At 36.4% G+C, this 23,320-nt stretch overlaps 3 protein-coding genes across 5 annotated transcripts; all 3 read right to left on the reverse strand.

Moving 5' to 3' along the window:
• Window positions 1-831: 831 nt before the first annotated feature.
• Window positions 832-22,672, reverse strand: LOC110052419 (ras-GEF domain-containing family member 1B-like). 3 transcript variants are annotated; one of them, XM_089278688.1, is made up of 27 exons: window positions 21,955-22,671; window positions 19,733-19,875; window positions 19,430-19,528; window positions 18,809-18,843; window positions 18,235-18,322; window positions 17,303-17,353; window positions 16,942-16,995; window positions 16,129-16,194; window positions 15,746-15,835; window positions 14,550-14,627; window positions 13,826-13,864; window positions 13,364-13,401; window positions 12,923-13,016; window positions 12,509-12,556; window positions 11,819-11,908; window positions 11,329-11,391; window positions 10,968-11,039; window positions 9,415-9,510; window positions 9,215-9,317; window positions 8,817-8,857; window positions 8,339-8,455; window positions 7,984-8,057; window positions 7,852-7,879; window positions 7,681-7,737; window positions 7,216-7,282; window positions 2,918-2,990; window positions 832-2,666 (listed from the first exon to the last, which is right to left on the reverse strand). In XM_089278688.1, exons 2-27 carry the CDS (start codon window positions 19,814-19,816, stop codon window positions 2,639-2,641), a joined length of 1,773 nt encoding a protein of 590 aa, XP_089134814.1. In that variant the 5' UTR covers window positions 19,817-19,875; window positions 21,955-22,671; the 3' UTR covers window positions 832-2,638. The 3 variants fall into 3 exon arrangements, with proteins under 3 accessions (XP_089134814.1, XP_020614204.2, XP_089134815.1); XM_020758545.2 differs by lacking the exons at window positions 832-2,666; window positions 2,918-2,990 and having other exon boundaries at window positions 6,928-7,282; window positions 21,955-22,672; XM_089278689.1 differs by lacking the exons at window positions 832-2,666; window positions 2,918-2,990; window positions 15,746-15,835 and having other exon boundaries at window positions 6,928-7,282; window positions 21,955-22,672.
• LOC149098371 (uncharacterized) lies at window positions 3,863-4,560 on the reverse strand. The gene has a single exon (XM_089278686.1). It carries the CDS (start codon window positions 4,558-4,560, stop codon window positions 4,027-4,029), a length of 534 nt encoding a protein of 177 aa, XP_089134812.1. The 3' UTR covers window positions 3,863-4,026.
• Window positions 4,579-6,342, reverse strand: LOC149098372 (uncharacterized). The gene has a single exon (XM_089278690.1). The coding sequence runs from the start codon at window positions 6,340-6,342 to the stop codon at window positions 4,579-4,581; it is 1,764 nt and encodes a 587-aa protein (XP_089134816.1).
• Window positions 22,673-23,320: the final 648 nt, after the last annotated feature.

The raw sequence follows: 23,320 nt of genomic DNA on the forward strand, positions 1-23,320 counted from the left end.
TAAATAGATATAAAATTAGTACCTCTTATGCCTGATGAGGATAAAAACTTGTGGCTCTTTAGTTTTGGATTTAAGAATTTGATGACGTCTCGTGAAAACGCTCTATCTTGGCGTTTTAAGGGTGTTGTCAGATTATTTGCTGCACGTTAAGTCAAGCAAGGTATACAACAGAGCGAATACGTGGGGAAACTAGAGGCAAAAGGCATTCAGAAGAGGGAAAAAAAGAAGAATCAATGCAGACTTTGATTTGCGTCTATCTTCGTAAGAGTGGCCTTTGGATTTTATTTTAACCAAAGTCTAAGTTTGTAGTTCCAGGACTTCAACATGGAATCTTGTGTTTGAGGAGGCCGAATTCTAACTGAGATTTGCTACAAACAATGGTTTCCAGTAATTTCTTTACGGAGTATTAAACTTCACGTCGAGTGAATTGCCATTTGAAATTTACGTACGCGCGCTCATCGGTTTTTCCAACATTTCGAGTTCTTGAAGTCAAGGAAGCGTAAACCTCCTTCTTTCAGCTTACAAGTGCAATGAAGCTACACTATATAAAAGGAGTGTTACAATGGGCTAGGCATATATAAAGTAGTGATGTCAAGTTGAAAAAGTCTCGTAGACGTTTTCAAATTCTGTCGTCGTGTCTTCGTGTGGAGCATCTCGTGCTCGAGCGAACATACTTCATAATACGAACACTGTTTGCTTGCCATGATAGTGTGCCTTTGACCAGAATAAATGTACTTCAGCTAAAACAATCGCGCAACGACAGAGGTTTGATTTTCAGACTATTGACTAATGAGACAGTGCTAACTGCAGAAAACACAAGTACAATCAATATTTGCTCACACTTTTAATTCAAAAATCCTTCAATGAAAAAAAGTAACGTTGGTTGTGGCGGAAAAAGGAAACTGCATTAAGTGCTCTAATGTTGAAATAAATAACTACAATAAATACTGAAACAAGTACTGAAACAAAAAGTTAGAAACGCCCATCTACAAATAACCAGTGGATTTTAACAGAAGACGAACATCTATGTTAAATTCTTTACTACAAAAATGATTTAACATAAATAAAACAAAATTCAACAACAATTGTCCACCAATAAATAATGCTTACAAGGTAAACAAGTCGTTGCCACTTCTTTCAAAAATTGAAAAACTTAAATTCTTGTCAAGACAAGAATGATCTTCGCAGTCAGGTGCACAACACAACTCACTTAAATTCTTCTTCACCTAAATTTTAATTTTAACTAAAAGTTGAATTCGCTCTCGACACTTCCAAAGCATAAAAACAGCAACAAGATCTCTATAAAACACTATAACCTTGTAAAAACATTCATTAATTCATTCATGAAAATTTACAGCAAAAACAAGCTAACCCTGCTCCAACTGTCTGATAAAGAATATATTATTATTTGTTCTATTTTATTAATGAAAAAAGGCAGTGGAAAACCTCTGCATTAATTACAACAACAACAACAACAACAACAACAACAACAACAACAACAACAACAACAACAACAAAACTGAGGAAAATGAAAGAGGCCAATTCGCATACGTCGCGTTTTGAACAACATCACCCCAAGAATCTCACGTTCGTTGTTTCCAATTAATTTCACTCGTCGTATCTTGTTTGTATTATGTTTATCATTTTACACACTGGATCTAACACAGTCCATAGGATTGTACACACGGCAATCCCTGGGTAGCAAAACGATACACGTTCGCTCAAAAATGCTGCCAAACCAGACGATGCAATGCAGCTTCACACAACACGCAATGGCTGGCGCTTTCACTCAACTCTACATGCAGCAAGAATGCATGTATTTTTCCGTAAGAATGATCTCTCGAAAGCTTATTATCGAATATTCTCCAGATGCCACTTAATGTAATTATATTAATATACATTTTTTGAAACTAATTTTTATCCCCTAGATTCAGGAAATGGGCCTGTTTGACGATGCCAAGCTTTCTCGATTTTTTTCCTTCAAAGAAAAATAGCCCTACCGGTCGAATGATCATGCCAAGTTTTGTAAATGTGCGACGCCTGTGTCGTCCTGGCATACATTTCTTTGTAAAATTGGCAAGTTTTGGGGTCCCATATTTTCATGAGTTTGCAACAGACTCATATGAAACTTCGCATATTACTAAATTCGGTATGATAAATTAATCTATGGGTAGTTTCTTGTTTATATGAAAAATACTAAAATTGTTAAAACTACGACATATTGTAAATTTTCTTGACCTTTTTAGAAAAAGTCCGTTAGAAAAATCGACAAATATGTATTAACCTGTTGGACCATAACATACGAGATTATCACAATCCTCCGTGATACTATACCCATGATTCTAAGCGCGCGAAAACTTAAACAACGCTCATAAAAACGCACAGAAAAAATCTACCATCTTCAAACCTAGCATACACTATGTATAGCACAGGGACAAATGTTGCAAAAATGACATTCCTTGTGTTTGATCGGCTGTGTAGGGTTCACATGGCATTGACGTATAATGCACAACCGCCCTCGTTTCTCATTACGGGCATTGAGAAACCAGCACCAAGTGCTATATTTCACTCTTTTTAATGAGCCGAGACTGATAGAGAGGGCTAATCAAGTAGATCATGATGTTCTGTTGATAATGTGTCATCTCTTTTCAGCATTTCTTTCAGCTCTGAGAAACAAAGCAATTTCAGAACTGTTAATAAGAAGAAGAAAGGAGTCTATCAATAACGTCACCACAGTTTAAATCTTCAGAATGATATACTGAGCAGTTCTCACCAAAACAAAAAGACAAAACAAACAGACAAAGTGCAAAAATAGCTGTTTCTACCCGTTAACAACTGTTGCCTGTCATGAAATATCTTTGGTTTCTGCCTTAATATACGCTGTGATTGGCTAAAAATAATACAAACAGTCACTCACCTCAGAGATTTCCGTCTTTCTTTCTCAAACTGAGTTTCAGGCGCCTCGCATTCATACGACATTAAAGCCAGATCTGACAAAATACAGAACAAAAACTCTAGCAGTCAGATAATAATAATAATAATAATAATAATAATAATAATAATAATAATAATAATAATAATAATAATAATAATAATGTAGGATCTGTAAGCAGGGTAATGAGACCATTAGCCATATTGTAAATTCGTGCTCGAAACTGGCACAAAAAGAATACAAAAGGAGACATGATAACGTGGCTAGAGCAATCCATTGGGACCTGTCAGGAAAATGTGGGTTTGAACGAAAGGAGAGATGGTATGACCATGTTCCAGACAGTGTGCTTGAAAATGAGGATTACAAACTTCTATGGGACTTCAATGTACGAACAGACCATGAAATAGGGGCTAGGAGACCGGATTTGGTGATCATTGACAAGAGAGACAAGAGCTGTCAGATTATAGATGTGGCAATTCCAGAGGATAATGGGGTGAGAGAGAAGAAAGATGAAAAAGTTGAAAAGTATCAAGATCTAGCAAGAGAAGTTCGAAAAATGTGGGGTGTGAGGACAAAGGTTATTCCAGTGGTAGTGGGAGCATTGGGATCAATACCACTGAGATTGAAGGACAATCTGAGAGCCATTGAGGTGGGCATTCCTGTTGGACTGATCCAGCGATGTGCATTGTTGGGGTCGGCAAGAATTCTTAGAAAGGTGCTGGAGATGTAGAAAGAAGAGAAAAAGCAAACAAGGGGTGTTTCTTGGCCTCCCTAGGCAACTTGTTGTTGCCCGGAGCCAATGACGAAACCAGCTTCAATATCATCAATAGCTGTGCGAATCTTTAATAATAATAATAACTAATACTACTATCATCAATATACTAATACTACTATCATCATCATAACATTAATTAACATATTCCATACAAATTGGTATATACAAGGTAAAAGTAAGTAAAAGAAATAAACTATTAAAACCTATTTCAACAGTGTTTACATAATGGCTCCCTCCTGGGTTTCAACGTCAATATCGGTATATTACAAGGTAAAAGTAAATAAAAGAAATAAACTATTAAGACCTATTTCAACAGTGTTTACATAATGGCTCCCTCCTGGGTTTCAACGTCAATATCAATGTTCTTAAAGTCACAAAAGGCTTTCCTTCTAGCTCTTGAACCTCTTAGGCTGATTAGTGCGGATCTTAGTAAAGCGAAGGATGTCCTTGCTCTTATCCAGGAGATTGTTTTAGCATAATGTTCTCCTTTCTTGATGGAGATCAGCTGCGCCAGTCTGGAATGGTATTGCAAGCACTCGTTTCCCATGCCGCCTGTTGACGTGAAAAGAAGGGGTGTAAAAGTTCCTCGTTCGATATCCAAGACCCTCCTCGCGTAAAGGCGCTTCTTCTCGTTCTCATGATTGCGGTATATCTGTTGGAGCTCTAGGTCCCTATACGAATCAGCATTAGGGTGACAAACCCTCACGTCAAAGAATGCTGGTCGTTGGTTCTCCCAGAACCCGCGCGCATGAATATCTAATCTCGCATCTGGAGCTCGATTAGAACCTCTTCCCAGCTGTTCACCCGAGATGTCTTGTAGGACAGGCTCAATCTCAACATCGGTACAAACCATATTCAGGAGTTCGGCTTCTTAGTCCCTCAGCTTATTGTGACGTTGGGTAACGAACCCACCTCTCTTGCATATCATTGCGTGGTCCACTGTAAAAGCATCACCGCATACACAGGTGGAGGGGATATCATCAACCGGCCAATCGTAGCGCAGTTTGATTGCATCGCGGAACTCTCTCTTATTTAGATTGAAACCCATTTCACGAAGGGGGAGTACCGTCAGCCAAACAGATGACCCTTTTTCCGCAGCAAGGTCAAGTGCCCATTGGACTTTCTGTGGGGCTACCCCTCTGATATGCTCTGCCCTGTCTTGGAGCACCGTTGCTCTCTCACTCCTCATTGCCTGTTGTAGTGGCTTGACCAAAGAATCATCCGGCATCTGATGGGATTGAGCCACGATCTGTTGGACCAGCGGGATAGTAACTTTGACGGAGGAGGATTGCTCAAGATTTGCGTCAAGACACGGGTTTGTCATGCCAAGCCCCCCTAGACGGACTGGCAGTGCTAGAATGTCCCTGTCCAGCCGAGTGCACCTATGCTCCGTAATTGCAGGGATGAGCACCTTAGATATGGCATTCTCCAAAGGCTCCAATAATTCTTGAATATCAGGCAAAGTTCTCAAAAAATAGGTCCATCGGTGCTTGAGGCCAAAGGTGTAAGCAGCATAACACGCTTGAGGCTGAGAAAGAGCAAACTCTGCCAGCTTGGTAATCTCGCTGACCCAGTTGGTCACCTTCTCGCTAACGTATTCCTCTAGATATTCCCGTGAACCTATCACCGCACCCAGATGTTTTTGTCCCTCTACCGTCACATTGACAGCCGTGTCCTTGAACACTTCTTTCACGCTTGCCTCTTTATCTGGCTTTGAGATAATCCGACATTTCTTGGGGTTGGGAAAATAGCCAAAGACTGGGCCGAGGCTGTTGAGGACATCCCACCATTTCTTGATTTCCAGTACAGAGCCAGCTCCACAGGCATCGTCAGCAAACCAGCACTGTTTAGTACTGGAAGCTGCCTGCAGGCTTGTGATCAGCGGCTGCACACTTAGGGCGTAGAGGGCCATAGCAAGTGGGTCACCCTGTGTTGTTCCTTCAGCTGACATGATCTCTTTGCCGCCGGTAATAAACAAGCGTGCCGATTTCCTGTAAGTATTGATGGCATATGCTGCAATTACAGGGCAGAGAACCCGGATATTATGCAGTGAAGTTGCTCTGTTAAGTGCATTGAATGCATTAGAAGCATCGATGAGCAGTACCGCGTCCGTGTCATCTGCTTCAAATATGGCACGCATAGCATGTATAGCAGCCTCGCTGCCGGACTTTTGACCTGCGCATAGCTGGAGTGAACCACTCGCCTCAACCACGTCTCCCTTAAAAACGTTCATTACACACTTTCCAATAATCCTTCGTATCACCTCGCCGACCCCTATAGGCCTCACTGCACCTTCACCTTTATCCAGGGGAATCAATCGGCTTGCCACCAGTGGCTCTATGGTTGCAGGGTCGATATAAGTAGTACATAGAGTCCTTGTCATTGTGGCTAACGCCTCGCATAATTTTGTAGACGACTGTTTAAAGGATTTGCAAGCCATCATTCTTCTAAAACCATTAGCGTCAACCCCGCATGGTCCCCCTGATCCCTTTGTTCTTAACGCAGCCTCCCTTATCATCTCACCATTTATCTCTGAGTACACCGATTCAGGGATATCGTCATTAATCGGCCCGAAGAGAAGTGAGCCCAGCGTTGTTGGTTGTGGGTTTGGATGTTTCTCTTTCAACTGGGCCATGACGTCATCCGTTAGCTCCAGCACGCCCCCTGTTGATGTTTCACTAAGGAAACGCAGCGCTGAATTGATTTGTCCTTCGAGCACAAGCTTATAATAATAATAATAATAATAATAATAATAATAATAATAATAATAATAATAATAATAATATTACCTTGTAATATACCGATATTGACGTTGAAACCCAGGAGGGAGCCATTATGTAAACACTGTTGAAATAGGTTTTAATAGTTTATTTCTTTTACTTACTTTTACCTTGTGTATACCAATTTGTATGGAATATGTTAATTAATGTTATGATGAATTTTAAATAATAATAATAATAATAATAATAATAATAATAATAATAATAATAATAATAATAATAAAACACCCAACTTGATTAATACAAGGTTCGTACTCTTTCGAGCTTTCGGCGTATTCCACGACCTATGTTAAGCAGTTGATCTCAAAGTATTGTCAAAACAATCTATTATTTACGGGATTTTCCCACATTATGATGCACAGAATGCGTGCTATTGTTTATTGTTTACTGGAATTAATACTGGTTTTCTGTGTCGTCTGTTATTTTTTCAACTTTTGATCTTTTTCCCTTTTTATTCTCAGAAAGTATATTGCTTTTCCATGACTTTCCATATCTCACACTTCAATTTCATGACTTTCCAGGTCTTGAAAATGAAATTATAATATTCTGTCACATACCAGGTTTCCATGACCCGTACGAACTCAAATGACGTGTCTCAGCCCGTTTTAATTCTTCTGACTGACCAAAGTACATGTTTTGTGGCAGCAAAGTCCAAATACTACAATTTTTTATTTTGATATTACATTGAACAGGCAAATAAAAGTATGACGCGTACGGTGATAACTTACTTTTTTCGGACAAGACTGGTACAGTCATCAAGTAATTCAACACAGTCCGGTTGCGATCATACTTGCACTTTGAAAAAAACAAAACAAAACAAAACAAAAACAAATAAAAACAAAAGCTAAACAGAACAACAACAACAAAAACCAGTGGTACTAGGTTACAAAAGACATGACTGCATTCCTGGTAACCAACGAATCTCTCGAGATTATCTATCCAAAATTTTTTCACTTGTTTACGAACTTGAGAAATGGCACTATGCAACCCTGGTTTTACGTAAGCTGTTACGCTGAGTACAATTGATATACAATAACATGACGACAAGCAAAACAAAAAACAAAAAAAAACGCAACTCTATGTCAATGGTACATTGTATATACTACCATGGGGAAGGACGAACTACCCATAACAACGACAAAGAAACGTAAATTTATACATACGAAAAAAGGCCATGCTCAATCAAAACTTACAGCTACTTCCTTCCATGTGACAAAATCTGTTATCAACTTTGAGAGCCGCCAAAATTTCTACAAGACAAGTTAACAGTAACGCAGTGACGTTTGAGCAAACCACTAGAAAATGCTTACTGCCTTGAAGACAACAGACCTGAAATAAACAAAATAGTATAAAGGACCACCTACCTCGAAGTTTATGTGTCCATTCGGAAGTCTGCGAAAAGAAAACCAAAAAAAAAGATTAAATAAGATACACATGAAATCACATACCTGAAAAAAAAACAACAACGGCAACAACAACTGATAAAATATATCAACCTGTTGGAGTGACCCTCGTTAAGAAAATAAACATCTTTGACAAACAAGCTGAAGAAAGGGATCGTGAATTCAAACTGAAAGTAAAATAACAATAACAATTAGCACACCATTGTCTTACCACAGGGAAGCGTAAGAGACGCAGACCCCAGCACACCTGGAGGCGCACAAAAATGGCAGCGTTAGATGAGAGAAGCTCACGTGGCGAAACGCACTGCTCAAAATAGGGTCAGGTGGCGGGCACTAGTGGATGAACTAAGTTCCATCAGGAACGAAGAGGATTGAGTGAGTGAGTGAGTGAGTGTCGTGCACTCTTTTGAATCGAAGCGGGAGATTAAGGACGCACGATAATACTTACCCTTCCCCCCTTGCTTTCGGTAGCCACTTTGAACATTGTTCGATAGCAAGCAAAGTTTGAGGCTGGATTCATCTCTCGTTCAAGTCGGTCAAACTTTCTGCATTTTACTCTGGACCACTGAAAATGATCAGAAAATACTTACAATCCTGGGTGGACAGAGGCACCGTGGGAGAAAAGTGTCTTCATCAACAATACAACGCAGTAATCCTTGGCAAGTTCAGGCACCCAAGTCTCCCACAGGGCACTCTGATTAGATTTTGTTACATTGTAAAACGTTCATACACACAACAATACAGCAATTTAATAACGTTTATAACAAAGTAGGGAATAAAAAACAAAACAACATAAATTGGAACGTGTTTATTTCAACATAGCCTCAGGGTTAAGCGATTAACTCATGAGAAATTTCTACTGCACTTTGAACAAGGATTAAGCGAAGAAAACCTGGTTTAGATACAAATATAAGAATGAAACTTACCGTTTTCTTTAATCTGGCCACAGGACTCATGTTTAACCCAGCTGTAATTAAAACCAAATGTTTAACGGCCACTTTGGACTCAAGTACAAAATAATCAGGTATTTTATAGCTTATTTTAGAATTATGCTACTTCAGCCAAGTAGCTGTCGCTGGTTACTTAACTGATAAAACATAAATATGCTATCAATGAAACCATTCAAATGTAATCTTCCATTTTCGTGGAAGATTTGGGTGGCTGGGCAATGGAGGAAGAATCACCTCAGCTTGATTTCCAGCAAAACGATCAATGCAATCCCTGCCGCAGTCTTCTATAATTTTCACCCCTAATTGGTTTCCTCATTGCCTTTCTGTTCAACCATGGTTTCAAACCATTCAGTGATAGTAAAACCTTGTCTTACCAATAATAGCCATTGCTGAGTTGAAATTCCCTTTGTCATAACACTCGGTCGCGACCTCAACATAATATTCAACGATTTTTGCCCGGTGTTTTTTCTTGTTTCCCTAAACAAAAAGCATATTAATCACTAATTAGCAACTCGTGAGTGACTAAAAAAGACATGTACCTAATGTGATAAATACAGTCTGTCTCTCAACTTACCAGACAAACTTCAGTTGCCACAAGATAACCCAGTCGGTTGAACCATTCGATGTAGGCCTCTAAGCTACTTGTTCTCTTGATATAGCTAAGTGTAGACTGTAAATAAAATAAATCACCATGGAGTCAAAACATTAACACATTGGTTGGTTCTGCCATCCTTGTCTATTCGCTGAAAGGAAAGCGAAATTCTTCTTGATTTTTAGCCTACATGTAAAAATACCAAAATTTAGGTCTCTAAACTTTTACTCGATATAATCTTACCAAAGGCTGCAATTACACAACTCGGTCCAGATATCTATAAGTGATAATCAACTCGGCTATGCGTTAGTGAAAAACGAAGTTGGAAGATGCATACAGAATATTCATCTATTGAGCGTTTTTGTTTGGAATCAGATTGTAAATAATTTTAACTTTATGTCGCTAAGGTATATTTTAATATGTAAAGAGTGTCCCCAGTTACTTTTTCAAGCTAAATACCATTGACACTTAAATAAAGTCTTTCATTTCGTTTCATTTCATGAAATAAATAGAAGCAGTTTCGAGACATTACGAATGTACGTATTTGTTCCTGGACTGTGAGTTCAAGCTTCGTGACAACGAAAGAAACAAGTCGTTTGATTTTAAAAATAGTGTAAATGTGTAGTCAGGCATGATAAAAATATTAAAATATTTGCTGTCACTGACTAAAAAAGGTTTGATTTGGACATTTTGGACATATGCTTCTTCAGCATAAAAAAATATGCGTTAAAAACGGCGTCAAGATGTAATTGAGGTCTTCAGAAATGAGCGAGATTCCCAGTTGGGATTGGCCAAAATAGTGTACTTGACTGGAATCTGGATGTGCTCATTAATATAATTCTGGTAACGCATCAAATGCCAAGCTTCTAGAAACAACCTTCGCGACCACTGCGAACAGCGGTCCACTATCTGTACATCATCGAGATCAAATTAGTGACAAAATACATTTCGTGTTGTTGTTCACTGACAGATTGATTCTTTCAGAGATGGTCGGATCGGTTTCCAGCCTGTTCCTAGTAACCTGCAGTGTTAGGGTCGTCGGTACTGATGTAAAGAGTGAAATGACATCAAAGGAAACCATGATCTCCTGCGGGTAGATGGTGTTAGAGGAGACCTTCTCGACGAAATCGCTGCTCTTTTTTACATTGTTTCATGTCAATGTGTCAATGTAAAAATTAACACTTAATGAGTGGTCCAGAGGGGAACAGTGAATTTTGTTTCCCGAGAGGAAGGCGAGGGAAACACTGAGATTCGAAAAACGCGCTGGGATTCCAGCGACAGCATCAGGCCACCTTCAACTGCACGCTCGGATCACGTGCAACAGCGGTCAACATTTCGCGGGTAACAGTGAACTGTTTCCCGTTTGACGTGAAAGTTTTCGCAAAGTTGCCCGCTCATGGCATTTGGCGGTAAACAGTTTCATTGTTAGATGTCATGTTACCATGAACTAGCCGATGAATGAGCGCGCTGTAGCGGGAAAAACGCCAACTATAGAACAACAAACATTTTAATATTTTTAAGTCGATTGATCTTACTCTCAAATCCGCTTCATCTCTTGGAATGAAAGTTTGCACAAACTCCTCTGGTCCTATGTTGGCAAGTCTTTCCTGGTAAAAAACATGTACAAGTAGGTTGATTGAAAGGTTTCTTATCTGTATAGCAAAGACAGTATGCTAAGTTCATCTTGTCCGTTTCAGCTAGATGTTATGGGAAATGGAGCTGCGTTAAAGTACAACAAAACAGGCAATTTTTTTTGGCCTCCTTCTGTTTGCTATGGAGATTTCCGAACTGCTAAGAGTACATATTAGGAAACGGCCAGAGACTAATTTAAGGGAACCCCATAAGGAAGGGAAGTTAGTTATTTACATGATGTTGATAAGATACATGTAGTATTACCATCTCAATGTGACATAGCTGTTGGGCAAGTATCACAGGATTAGGGCAAACCTCCAGACAACACTGGCAACAAAAATATCAATACATTAAAATAACGTATGAAAGATCAACAGGAGAATTCCAGTATAATTACAAATCGTTCACATTTTTATTGGCTAATGCCGTAGGTTTATGCTGTTTATAACGGACAACGGGTTTTGACATAAAAATGGGTCTAAAAGGGTGCTAGAATACTCGGACGAACCAAACAAGGCATACCAGCGAACGAACGTACGTGGCTGAGAATGAACGTACAAACGAAGGAGTGAACGAATGCACGAAACGAATGGATGATTCACAGACAAGCAAAAGTACAAAAGAAAAGACGAGCGATCGAACGGACGTACATGGTACCAAAGAACGTACAGCTGAACAAACGAATGAACTACGGGTCGAAGGAATAAGCAAATAACACAGGTTAGAAACAAGTTATCGCTACTTCCAAACATACTTTGTATTTTGTTGAACCAGTCAGTTTTCTATCTTCTGCAGCTGCTGTTGCCTTCAACAAAATCTCCTCATACTTATCCAATAAAGCTAGCTACAAAGACAAAATATTGATACTGCAAGTCTTTATGTGTTGTAATTTAGTGGGAACAGTCTTATCAACAATTAAATGAACATATAACGTTGGAAAAATCATTTACAACACTACGCGCAATTTTGACCGAATATAATCTTACGAAAGAAGAATTACAAGAAAGCTAGAAATAGTAATTTTTCAAACAAGTTTATTAATCTACGTTCTCAAAAAATGCCAGCAGTAGATCAACGGAAGTAAAGTAAATGAAGTTTGGCACGCTGTTTCTTTAAAATTTGTCCTAGTTTCTGGACAAGATAGTCAAATTCATTACATCCATGGACATATATAGCTGCTTTCCTTATGGTAAAGAGCCAATTCTATTGCTGCATTGTATATATTTTCTGATCAGATATACGTTGTGGCAAAAGAGTTTTCCCTTGGAAAGTTGACACGTCATTTGCCATGACGACAAGAAATGTTCCTTAGCAAACACTAGTAACTTCCACAGGTAAAATCAATTTTCATAAGGTTTGCAACTAAGAAAGGCTTTACGTTAAAAAATTCTATTGGAAAAAGAGAGCTATTACTGAAAAGAGAAATGGTCTTTCCTACACATACTTTTTTGAATAACGACTGAGTCATCTGGCCAACCATGTTCCTTAAATCCTTGGGGCAAAATAGGAATGGGACAAATTAATATAATAAAAAGTTGATAAAAAAAAAGATAGCCATAATATCCTAATCAACTCAAATTTTCACATCATCACTTCCAGTAAGTTTATGAATTCCTTCTTTTACCATGAATTTTCTACACAACAGAATCACGTCTCATTAGCAACTAAGACAAAATCGTAAGAGTATATAATAATAAGATAATAACTTGAGTTCACATACATCTGGATTCTGTTTTGCGTTTTCGCCAAAGGCTACAGTATTTCAAACGATACGTCCCATTTTATAAATTTTTAGTCCGTGAAAACAATTAATTATTTACTTTTCACGGTAGAAAAATATCACAAGGTCTGCACATACCAGAGTGAGTGATGCACAATAACTGGTAATATCTTTGATATGCATCATCATCACTTCATCCTTAAAGTCATTTGGAAACGTCTCCGTCCATTCGCTGCATGAAACAAAGTTACAATAAAATACTATGATAAACAAAGTCACTATTTCCAAGCATTTAGCAAAGGCACATATACCAAGCAAAATCACTGATTTTAACGTCCTGATCTGGCTTAAGGATTCAAACACCGACCACAGTGCATTTGTGTATGGATTGTAAAACAACAACAATCTTTATTTGTACTTCTTCTTCCCTTCAATTAATAATTGCATACAGAGGGTTCCAAGAGTAAACGTAGAGTACTCAGGCTGACTGGAATAACCATAGGGGCTAGGTGATATAAGTATAAATGTTCAATGCACTGAAATAAGTCAGCCCGTTTAAAAAATTGTATTATGACGTACCTCAAAAGTTGAACCAAATTACAGGCTAGCACCTTAGCCTAAAAAAATAAGAGTTAAATTAAAGACTTATAATTTGTAAAAGCATTTCAATATATTCATATATTGGTAGATTAATTCCTCACCAGTAAATTGAAAAGTAGCTTAAAATGTTGTTCCTTCAGCAACCAAATTTAAAAAAGTCCACCAAAGTATTACAGACTGATGATCATGTCATGCATGTGGGCCAAAAGCTAAATGGAAATGTATATGTTATGGATTGCTCATCTTGTAAAAATTAGTCTACATTTTCAAGTTTGCTGATTACAGGCTATCTCAGTGTCTCTCATTCAAGCATTCATTGTTTCCCTCCACTTGTTTAATTACCCTTTAAACTTCCATTTCTGCATCAAAAAGTGATTACAAATATCCATTACATCATTTATCAGTTAAAACACTTCAGGGACCACAGTTGCTACCACTAACCTTCTCGGGAGTTGCACTTTTCAATTGCTCAGCACAAGCCTGAAATTCAAATATATAAACAAAACAATGAACAGTGGCTGAGAATCTATAGTAAGTAACAAAAAATGAGTATATAAATGTACATGTATAGGTATATACATAATTATGACAATCGAACTGGCAAAGAAACTAACAAAAGTACTGCATTTGTAACAAGTATTAAAATTACTTGTGCTAGTTGTGCTACTAACTAAAATTACTAAGCTAAATTAATAACTAAAATTGCACTACTTCTTTACCTACCTTACATATATTTTACACTTGTTAGAAAACTGTATGTTACTTACAATATCATATCAAGCATTAAAAAGGAAGTAAATATGCATGCAATATTTTACTACACACACTTTAAAGCACTTTTGGACATTTATGGAAAAAGTTCTAATATATAAACGACTATTATCATCATCATCATTATTATTATTATTATTACTATTATTATTATTATCTCAAACCATTTGTTAACTGCTACCAAATGTCAATAAAAGTAGCTTAAGTTTTTATAATTTTGTCATTTGCATTTACAATAAATGTAATAACATTTACAACTTGCTATAGTAGTCAGACCACGTGAAATCAATTGATTGTTTACAAGTATAAGGCAATTTAGTACAGCGCTAGAAAACAAACACTATTTTAATGAGACTTCATCAATAATTAATAATTTGTAAACAATTAATCATACCTTTGAGATTCTCGAAAGCAGGTCACTGGGAAGTATAAACAGTCTTGAACAAAGAAGAAATGCAAACACATATGTTCTCTGGAAATAGGAAGACAACACTGCAATATTAGTATTATTAATAAAACAATGATATGTGATCTATCAACTGAAAATTAATAGATATTAAGGTTAGCACAAGCCTATTTAAGTCTTGTTACTTTTTATATTTGATTACAATTAATACTTGTACTATCACAACAATTAGTAGTATTGTTGTTTTAAAACTACTATTCTGCTCGGTGAGGCAATGATGACATATTTTAAAAAATGCACATATTGTATTTCATGTGTCCAGATTCACTAATTGCCTATTACAGAACACATTTTCTCCCAAAATGATTAAGCTGGAACTACATACTAGAAGTAGAGCAGTCTGTCTGTGTTACAATGCCACAACATGCACAAACTGTTTCTGGTGATTTCTAATTCCTCTTAAAAGAGCTCTGTTTGCACGATGAACAATAAGATGTATTTCATCCCATCCTACTAAATAAATTTGATAGAAAAACCTTTCAGTCAACTATGAGTTAAAATTTATAAAGTGTAGGGCCTCTCAAATATCATGGACAAGTGGTTTTCACTGTTAATCCAAAGATAATACCAGAGTATTATTAAATACTACTGTTATTAAATCCAGGAGTTTTCAATGGCTTAGCCATCATGGTATACTGAGCAATTAAATAACCATCAGGTCTGGTCTAATTTAATTTCTCTATTATAGTAGCATTTTTTGATAAAACAATTACATTGTGTATTCACTTGCTTGTTAAGTACGTGAGATGACTATAGCTAGCACACAGCTATCAACCCATATCCAATGTGTGTGTGTGGAATAATTGTTAAATATAAATTAATAGAAAGTATATAGTATATAGTATATGGCATATGGCATATGGCATATGGCATATGGCATATGGCATATGGCATATGGCATATGGCATATGGCATATGGTATATGGTATATGGTATATGGTATATAGTGTATAGTGTATAGTACATGTATATAATATACATAATATCTAATACATAATATTATACATTGTACAACTATTAATGAGAGGGTAGCAATATATTTAATACTGATCATTAATCTATTGTTATAAAAGTAGCTACCAGAAACAAAAAAAATAAACTATATCTTCAGAAATCTAGCTTACATCAGGGTAATAATTTGGAAGAGGAACCAAGCGTTCAATAAGACCACTCAGTGTACCGGAAGTCACATGTCCATCCTTAAATACCACATCCTGCAAACAAATTTTTCTCTCGTTTAACAACTTGAACAATACAGATTTACAATTGATGTACATGTAATTATAAGCAACATCGATAATTTACATGTAGGATGGGCATGCATATGGTTTCCATCACATACTCTTCTTTACTGGTTAAATGTTATACTGGTTTTGATCATATGATTACTTTTAGTGTTAACACTTTACATGTATTACAATCGTGAATAAGCGAAGCTGTAAATTTTATTTTGCCATATCTGCAATATAATGAGGACATAATTATTCATTTAGCTGCAGTTACATACCCCTGTGAAGTCTGATGGATGAGCAGGATTTCTTGATGGAAGTAAGGTGGTATTCTTTTTCACAGACTACGGCACGGAAAACAAAAACAAAGCCACCTTAAACTATTTCTGATCAGTTTCACTTGACTAATTAAAAGCATCAAAATTATGAGAGACAGTACAGTGGTACTCTAAATAACACCACTATTTTCAAATAGCTTAGTTAAGGTCTATTACTCTTGTGGTCATTGTCACAGTTTTTTGAAGGTCACTGGAAATTCCAAGGGGGTTTCATAAACAACAATCATCAATAAGGAAAGTATAAAGCTAAAACGGAATTTCCAGGGGGGTGTATGGAGGTTCAGAATAAAATCCTTCCATGGGAGCGGTATGGATATTTTCTGGAACAACAAATTATATTAAGGTTACCTCATGATGTCAAGTCCTTTTTTCAATAAGTACAGTCAAAACCATTTCAATTAAATCAAGAATTGAGCTAGGAACCTAAGTTTTCTATGAGTGAATTGTCAATGAGGTGTGCTGAGTTGACTATCACTCATAGGAAATGACAGCAAGTAGTCCAATGGTTTAAGTAAACGCTCTAAAGGATTACAGCACAAAACCTACATTTAACGTATTTTTAAGCCTACAATGAAGAATAATTTTCAGTTTCAAGATCAGTGTACACCAATCATTGTCTATCAATGAATAGAAAATGATGAGAGAATCAACTGAATCAGATTCACAGATTTCCAATATATCACAGCTGAGTGGCTACTAAATTCAAATAAAAGACTGTATGTGTACTTCTATTCAATCTTGTTCAACTCTTACATTGCTATTATGGTTTTCCCAATCTTCTTGTACAAGATTTCCAAAGATGGTGGGCTGTAAAACAAGCAGAGATGAGCTACAGATCATAAATTATCACTTTTATCTCAATGCACTACAACTTAAATTCAAACAATAATATTTATCTACACAATCAATGGAAATGGATAAATTAAGAATAACTTAATTAGAATACAAAATAATGTTCAATAAGATGCAATTTCCAACAATATTGTGCACGTGCAGTACCTTTTGTGACTTCAGGAAAATGTGAGAATCAATGAGACAATTTAAATAAACTCATAGTCTCTAATTAAACAACTCAGTTGTACAACTTATGTAAAAACGAGTTTATTACAGTTACCCTTGCTTTGACAGTCTGCTTAAATCCAAGTGATGGAAGACTTCTAGTGGACTATAAGAAAGACAAAATCATTTTCTTAAACTTGAAGTGCTTGCTTGTGATTACATGTACAAGCAAACAACCAATGTAGTGACTAATCAAAATCTGATTGTACATCAAATTTAACACTTTATTTTACAAGAAGCGGCAGGTAACAAAATAGATGGTTGTTGTGAACGGTTATTGTTTAAAACTTGTGGAGTTGGACACACGTACAGAAGACAAGTGTAAGAAAGTAATTAAATCATATTATGTGCAAATAAACCTTTGCACAATTTGCTGATGTATTGCCACATCATTCTGCTCTTTTGTTCAATAAATTTTGTTCCATCCAAGATGTACATACATGTATATAATTTTTATTAAATTAGTTTTAATTCCTTTGTGAAAAAGGACTAGTCTACATGCTACAAGGATAATAGCTCTGAAATCTTAATCGTCAGTGTTTCAACAATACTGTAATTATTATTAGATAATAGACCATTTTAGAGTTGTCTGCTCGGTGACCTGGTCTTTGTATGGCAGCGAGGCTAGAGTTGACCTTGTTTTGATACAGACCTCACTGCTTTTGTCATGTAAATGCACCTAGTTAGCATCAGAACAACTTGTTTTACACAACAAAAGCAGTGAGGTCTGTATCAAAACAAGGTCAACTCTAGCCTCGCTGCTATACAAAGGCCAGGTCACTGAGCAGACAACTGTAAAATGGTCTATTATTTAATTTCTAAAACTCATAATAAGACAGTGTACATGTAGAGTAAAAATATAGCAACAGACTGTACTTCAAATTTTTATAATTATGAGGTTACATCACAAAATTGAAAATCTGTGAAAAAGTAAATTGAGAAAAATAAATTATGCAAATCTGAGGTCTGCAAGAGAATTAAGCTTACCCTCCTTTGCTTGGTTGATCTTCTCAACAATCCTCTTGCAGCTTCTTCATATTCTTTAGCCAGCTGGTGATGCTGTATTGAAAGACGTCTGTAACCATGATATTTATATTAAAATGTGAAATAATTGGAAATTAAATTAAAGATGATTTTTCCATTGTTTTGTACATGTATGCATTTATTGCCATTAACTGAAACAAACCATTTTTTATTTAGTCTTAATAATTATAATTCAATTTTGAGCATATGACATTCTGTGTAAATTGCATGTACCTTCCTAATTATGCAGATAGCAGTTTATATCTCTTTGGTCCTTTTTTAAAGTTTTATCTGTGTATATTAGTTGTAAATGAAAATAAAATCAGCCTGGCCTATGTAATTTCAAACATCTACACACAGTCCAGTGACAGTGAAGAGTTGTTTACTTTACTCATTGAATATTGTTCTCTCCAACTTAAGATAACTAATGGCTCTGACTAATATTTTTTCAAAATAGATATAATTGTATAATTTGTTTAAAAAAATTACTCCTTCAATCTGGTACAAAAGCATACATGTAGCACTTAATAATACTTACGTATAGTTTGATTTTTGACGCGTCAACTCCTTTGCCTGGAAAAATTCAAGTGAATACATACATTAATTAAACAGAACCGTAGACTTGCCCTCTTTCAATCTGTTCAAATCCTACATTTTTAATTATTCTAGGCTACTGAGTTCAAAATTTAGCCATTTAGGAGACATTCATGCAGATGTCGGTTCTTTCACTCCTATGATCTACAAGAATTTTAATATAAGACAAGAATTTGCAAATACTTAGTTACTGTATTATTTTGATGTATGGCATTCATAGCATCCCTATTTGAGCTTACTTGCTAGGAAAAATTGGTGCACACTTTTAATTACTACAGTGTCATAATAAAAGTTTCAGGACATTAAATTTGTTGTGTCAGCTAACGCTGGAAAATCAAATAGGTAAAACATTGAAAATTGAAAGCAATTTAACTATAAATATTTGTCATAAAGTATTGCTGAAAATCTCTTTCAATTTAAAAAGAACAACAACAATTTTGATGATTGAATGGAAATACTGGCCCTTTCCTTATTTTACAGCATTTAAATGTGACAGATTTTATTTTATACCTATACTATAATACTAATACAGCTGTAATAAAATTGTCAATGAACTTAAACTGACCTTCTCTACGCTACTTATTCCATGCCCTGTCTCTTCATCAAGCTGTAACTCTAACTGAGTCAGTTTCTTCTTTTCTGCCTCCAGTAATTTTTCAGTCACCTGAAAAAGGTCACATTTTCAAAGTCTCATGACTGGGGACAATTAAGTAATATAGTCATGAGCGATTGAACAACACAAGTCCTTGCATGAACTGAACACTGTACATGATATATTAATAGTAAACTTGAACAAATAACTGACTTCTGGTTAATTGGCTGAATAAGATTTTAAGGGGATGGATGGGGGACTGCTCAATTCCCTTACCTCCAATTGAACGCCAAAGAGGCCTTGACCAAGATTCTCCAGAGTAGCAGCACTTACATCACAAGATGCCATTTCTAACAACATTCATCAGTAAGATGAAGATTACGGTTGTTGGTATTCTACACGTTGCTCTCATCTAACAGCTGGCCAAATACATGTATGTGTGATACATGAAGAAGACAAATATTCAAAGTCAGTTTTAGTATGTAGATGTCTTGCACTGCAAACGAGAAAATGCAAAGTCTAACTAGCCATGATTGTCTAATAATGGTGCTTAACTCCATTAAATGGTGTTTTAGTGCTCACATTGAAATGAATCCATAAACTGAATGATTTGATCAAGGTTTCTAAATTTCCAGCAGTATGGAAAGACTCTTTACTGAGATTTGTTAATTGAAATTTTAATATTACAATTATGTAATTTGACAAAGTTTTTTTTCTTTATTTTCAAACAGTTACAATGTGTACAATGCTATGTAGTTATCGGCTCTTGCATACTACAGAAAAATTTAGTGGTGAACAATTAAGACAACAGAGTGCATGACGGCCTCAAATTGGGCTCATAGGTGCCCCAGGAAATTTTATGTTCTTAAAATCTACATGTAAAGATATCCTAAAGCTCTTGAACTTAACTTGGGCTTTATATTTACTTTTATCATATAGATAGGACCCTCCCTGTGCTCTGATTGTTCAAAAACCCATGTTTTATCAAAGTATAAAACATAGAAAAGGGTGTTTTATTGTTTTTCGCCACATCACCTCTATATCATAAAGCAAATGAAGAAGCCTAAGCCATGTATTACACTGTGATATAACACTCCGGACATTTAAGAACACTCAAGAAATGTAGAAAACACTTGCCTATGGCTCATGTTTTCTACATTTCCCTCATGTTCTCAAATGCCCATTGAGTTTTATCACGATGTAATACACGGCTGAGGCTTCTTTATTTGTTAAATAAGAACTTCAAGACAAAAACTTTTTTTCAGCAACTATCACCCCACAGTTCTCTGTTGTCTAGTAAGCTTACTGTCTTTAAAATTGTTAAATATGTACATTTGTGATAGTTGGGGGCCTGGACACAATAAAAGTTTAATTGTAAACAATTGTAAACATGAAGAAGAAAGCAGATAATCCACATGAAAATTTAGGGTATTTTTCGAAAAAAACGAAGAGTTACCTTTAGAGTTAAGTCTAGAGTTTCCAGAAAACGTAAATTAAACGAATGATTTGTCCTTTTATACCTAAAAGAAACATACAGGACAAAACAAAACTACTCACAAAACAAGAACAAACACAAAATGCGTCAAAATGCAATGGATAATCCCTAAATATTCCTGCCAGCGAATGAGGTCGATAATTAATGCTCTCCAGTTATCGTCGCCCTTAAAATTATGCTATTTTAAAAAAGTTCTGGAATCATTAAATTTAAATCCACAGACTGCACTATGTACTGTGGTTTTGCAATTGTCACCGAGTAAGACGGTTATAATACATTTCCACCGTCTATTCCACTGACTAAAGCCCGACGAAAGCCATACTGTATTCGAAGAAATCATCCTGTGTTGAAAAAATATTTAGTTCACGAAACAAAACAAAAGCGAACCCGGTACGTGCGGTGTTTGACAAACAAAAATAATCATTTCGAAGCGTCATCAAACACAAACAATGAACCGGGAATATGTTATTGTCGATGTTTTCTTAAGGGCTCAACACGTCTTCAGTAAAAGCAAACTTGCTAAGAATTTAGCCTAATATCAAATCAAAGGGTATCGCGCAAGCTGTGTTCGAGCGATCCGAACACGTTTGGTTCTAGCTTTACTCCTGTACAGGCTGTTGGGTAGTGTAAATTATTAGTCAAACGAACCGAATCGAATAGAATCGACCTGTAGGAACAATCGAGCGCCGACCGGGCTTAAATTTGCACGTTCTATTACAAACAAAGCGAACTGAAATAAAGCAACACATTTGTCGGAGACGAGATATAATACAATACGCTTACTGAATATTTGTGAATACCAGGAGAACCATTAAGTGCATAATTTAGTGAATTTAACTAATTTAACATTCACGGAAAAATTCGGGTGAGCTTATTACTTGAAAGCTATTTTATTTAATCGTGACATATTCCCTTCGAAGCATAGTAATTTAGAGTTTTATCAGCTGTGTTTAACCCTCATAATTAGTGCAAATACACATTCCTTTAAGCTAACTTCCCTCACCTTGTCGAAGGAAACGCTGAAGGAAAAACTCTCTATTGAAATAGCGTGCGACGAACTTTCTGAAACCGTTGGTAACGCACTGCTCGTTAAGTCTGGGAACAAAGCCATATAGAAGAGTGCGCCCGCAACGCGTACATAGGCAGAATATAATGTACATCTTCTTACAGGAGAACACTCCAATTGCTGTCGCAGTCTAATACTGACTAATTGTGGGAGAAATTTTTTGTTACAAGAAAACTTAGGCGGAAAGTTGTCAGAATCCAAGGTATCCGGTAGATTACACAAAATTATCAGCGTATGAAAATTACAATTTTAAATGTTTGTACATTGCACTTGCTTTGTCAGAGATCGCATGTTCATGTGTTCAGATGAAAAAAAGTTATAACTGTTTAGCCATTATACATTGATCCTGCACACTCCCAGTATAGAATGTAGTCCTTGAAATTATTTTTCCAAGTAGTTAAACTAACCGTTTTCACCCACTGAGGAAGTAAGTAAAAGATAACAAAGATGCTAAACGTTAACGTGGTTCAGCCGACAGGAGATAACTTAGTAGAATTCTGATCTGTGAGTGAGAGGACTAGATTTACACTTCAAAACACGAAATTTAAGCCATTCAGCAAGGAAGTTGAATAAAGATGGATTAGAACTTGGGAGGTACGGAAGGAAGCTAAGAAGGTATATTCCACAAGCAGCACCATGAAGGATGTGATCTGTTTCCTCTTCAGTTTTACCGTCTTTCCTTATCTTAGCGTCTGAAAGGTTGAAGTCGCCGCACGTGACAAAGTTTCATATTAATTTCCGCACAATTTATTTATTTTTGCGCAGTTGTTTATGATTCAGTAATGATCAATGTCAAGATGTTATTTCTCGGTTGTTGCTTTTCCCAGGGCGGAACTCCTAAGTGATCAAAAGGGGCAGCGGGAAAGTTCGTCCAGGGATTAGCTGAGCCAAGTTACCAATAAAGATATAACTAGGTATCTTCCGTTGTTTCAAGAAAGTAAAACGGAATGTGTTGATGACTGCACTCTCGCGTGATGGCAATCTCTCTACCATCATTAAATAGTCTAGTTTCTCTTTCTCAGTATTAAGATAATAATACATGGCAGGTCTTAATCAGTTTGCAGTCAAGACTGAGTAAAGCTTGTCTGAGTCACACGCACGTTGGACTCTCTCGTCAGTTCATATTCCCCTACAGGCACCCCCGCTACATCAACATGGGAGTCTCCCCCCCCCCCCCCCCGGCTTGATTTCTTTGTTCTACTTAGGTTTGTTTTAAGGCGCGGTCAACAATGTAAACGTGTAAGAAGATGGCAGATCTTGACCATTCCTGGTATAACAGGCACGATTATTCATCTACAATTAC

Source organism: Orbicella faveolata, unplaced genomic scaffold (assembly GCF_042242905.1).
Source record: "Orbicella faveolata isolate gen_17 unplaced genomic scaffold, um_ofav_v1 contig_46, whole genome shotgun sequence".
NCBI lineage: Eukaryota > Metazoa > Cnidaria > Anthozoa > Scleractinia > Merulinidae > Orbicella > Orbicella faveolata.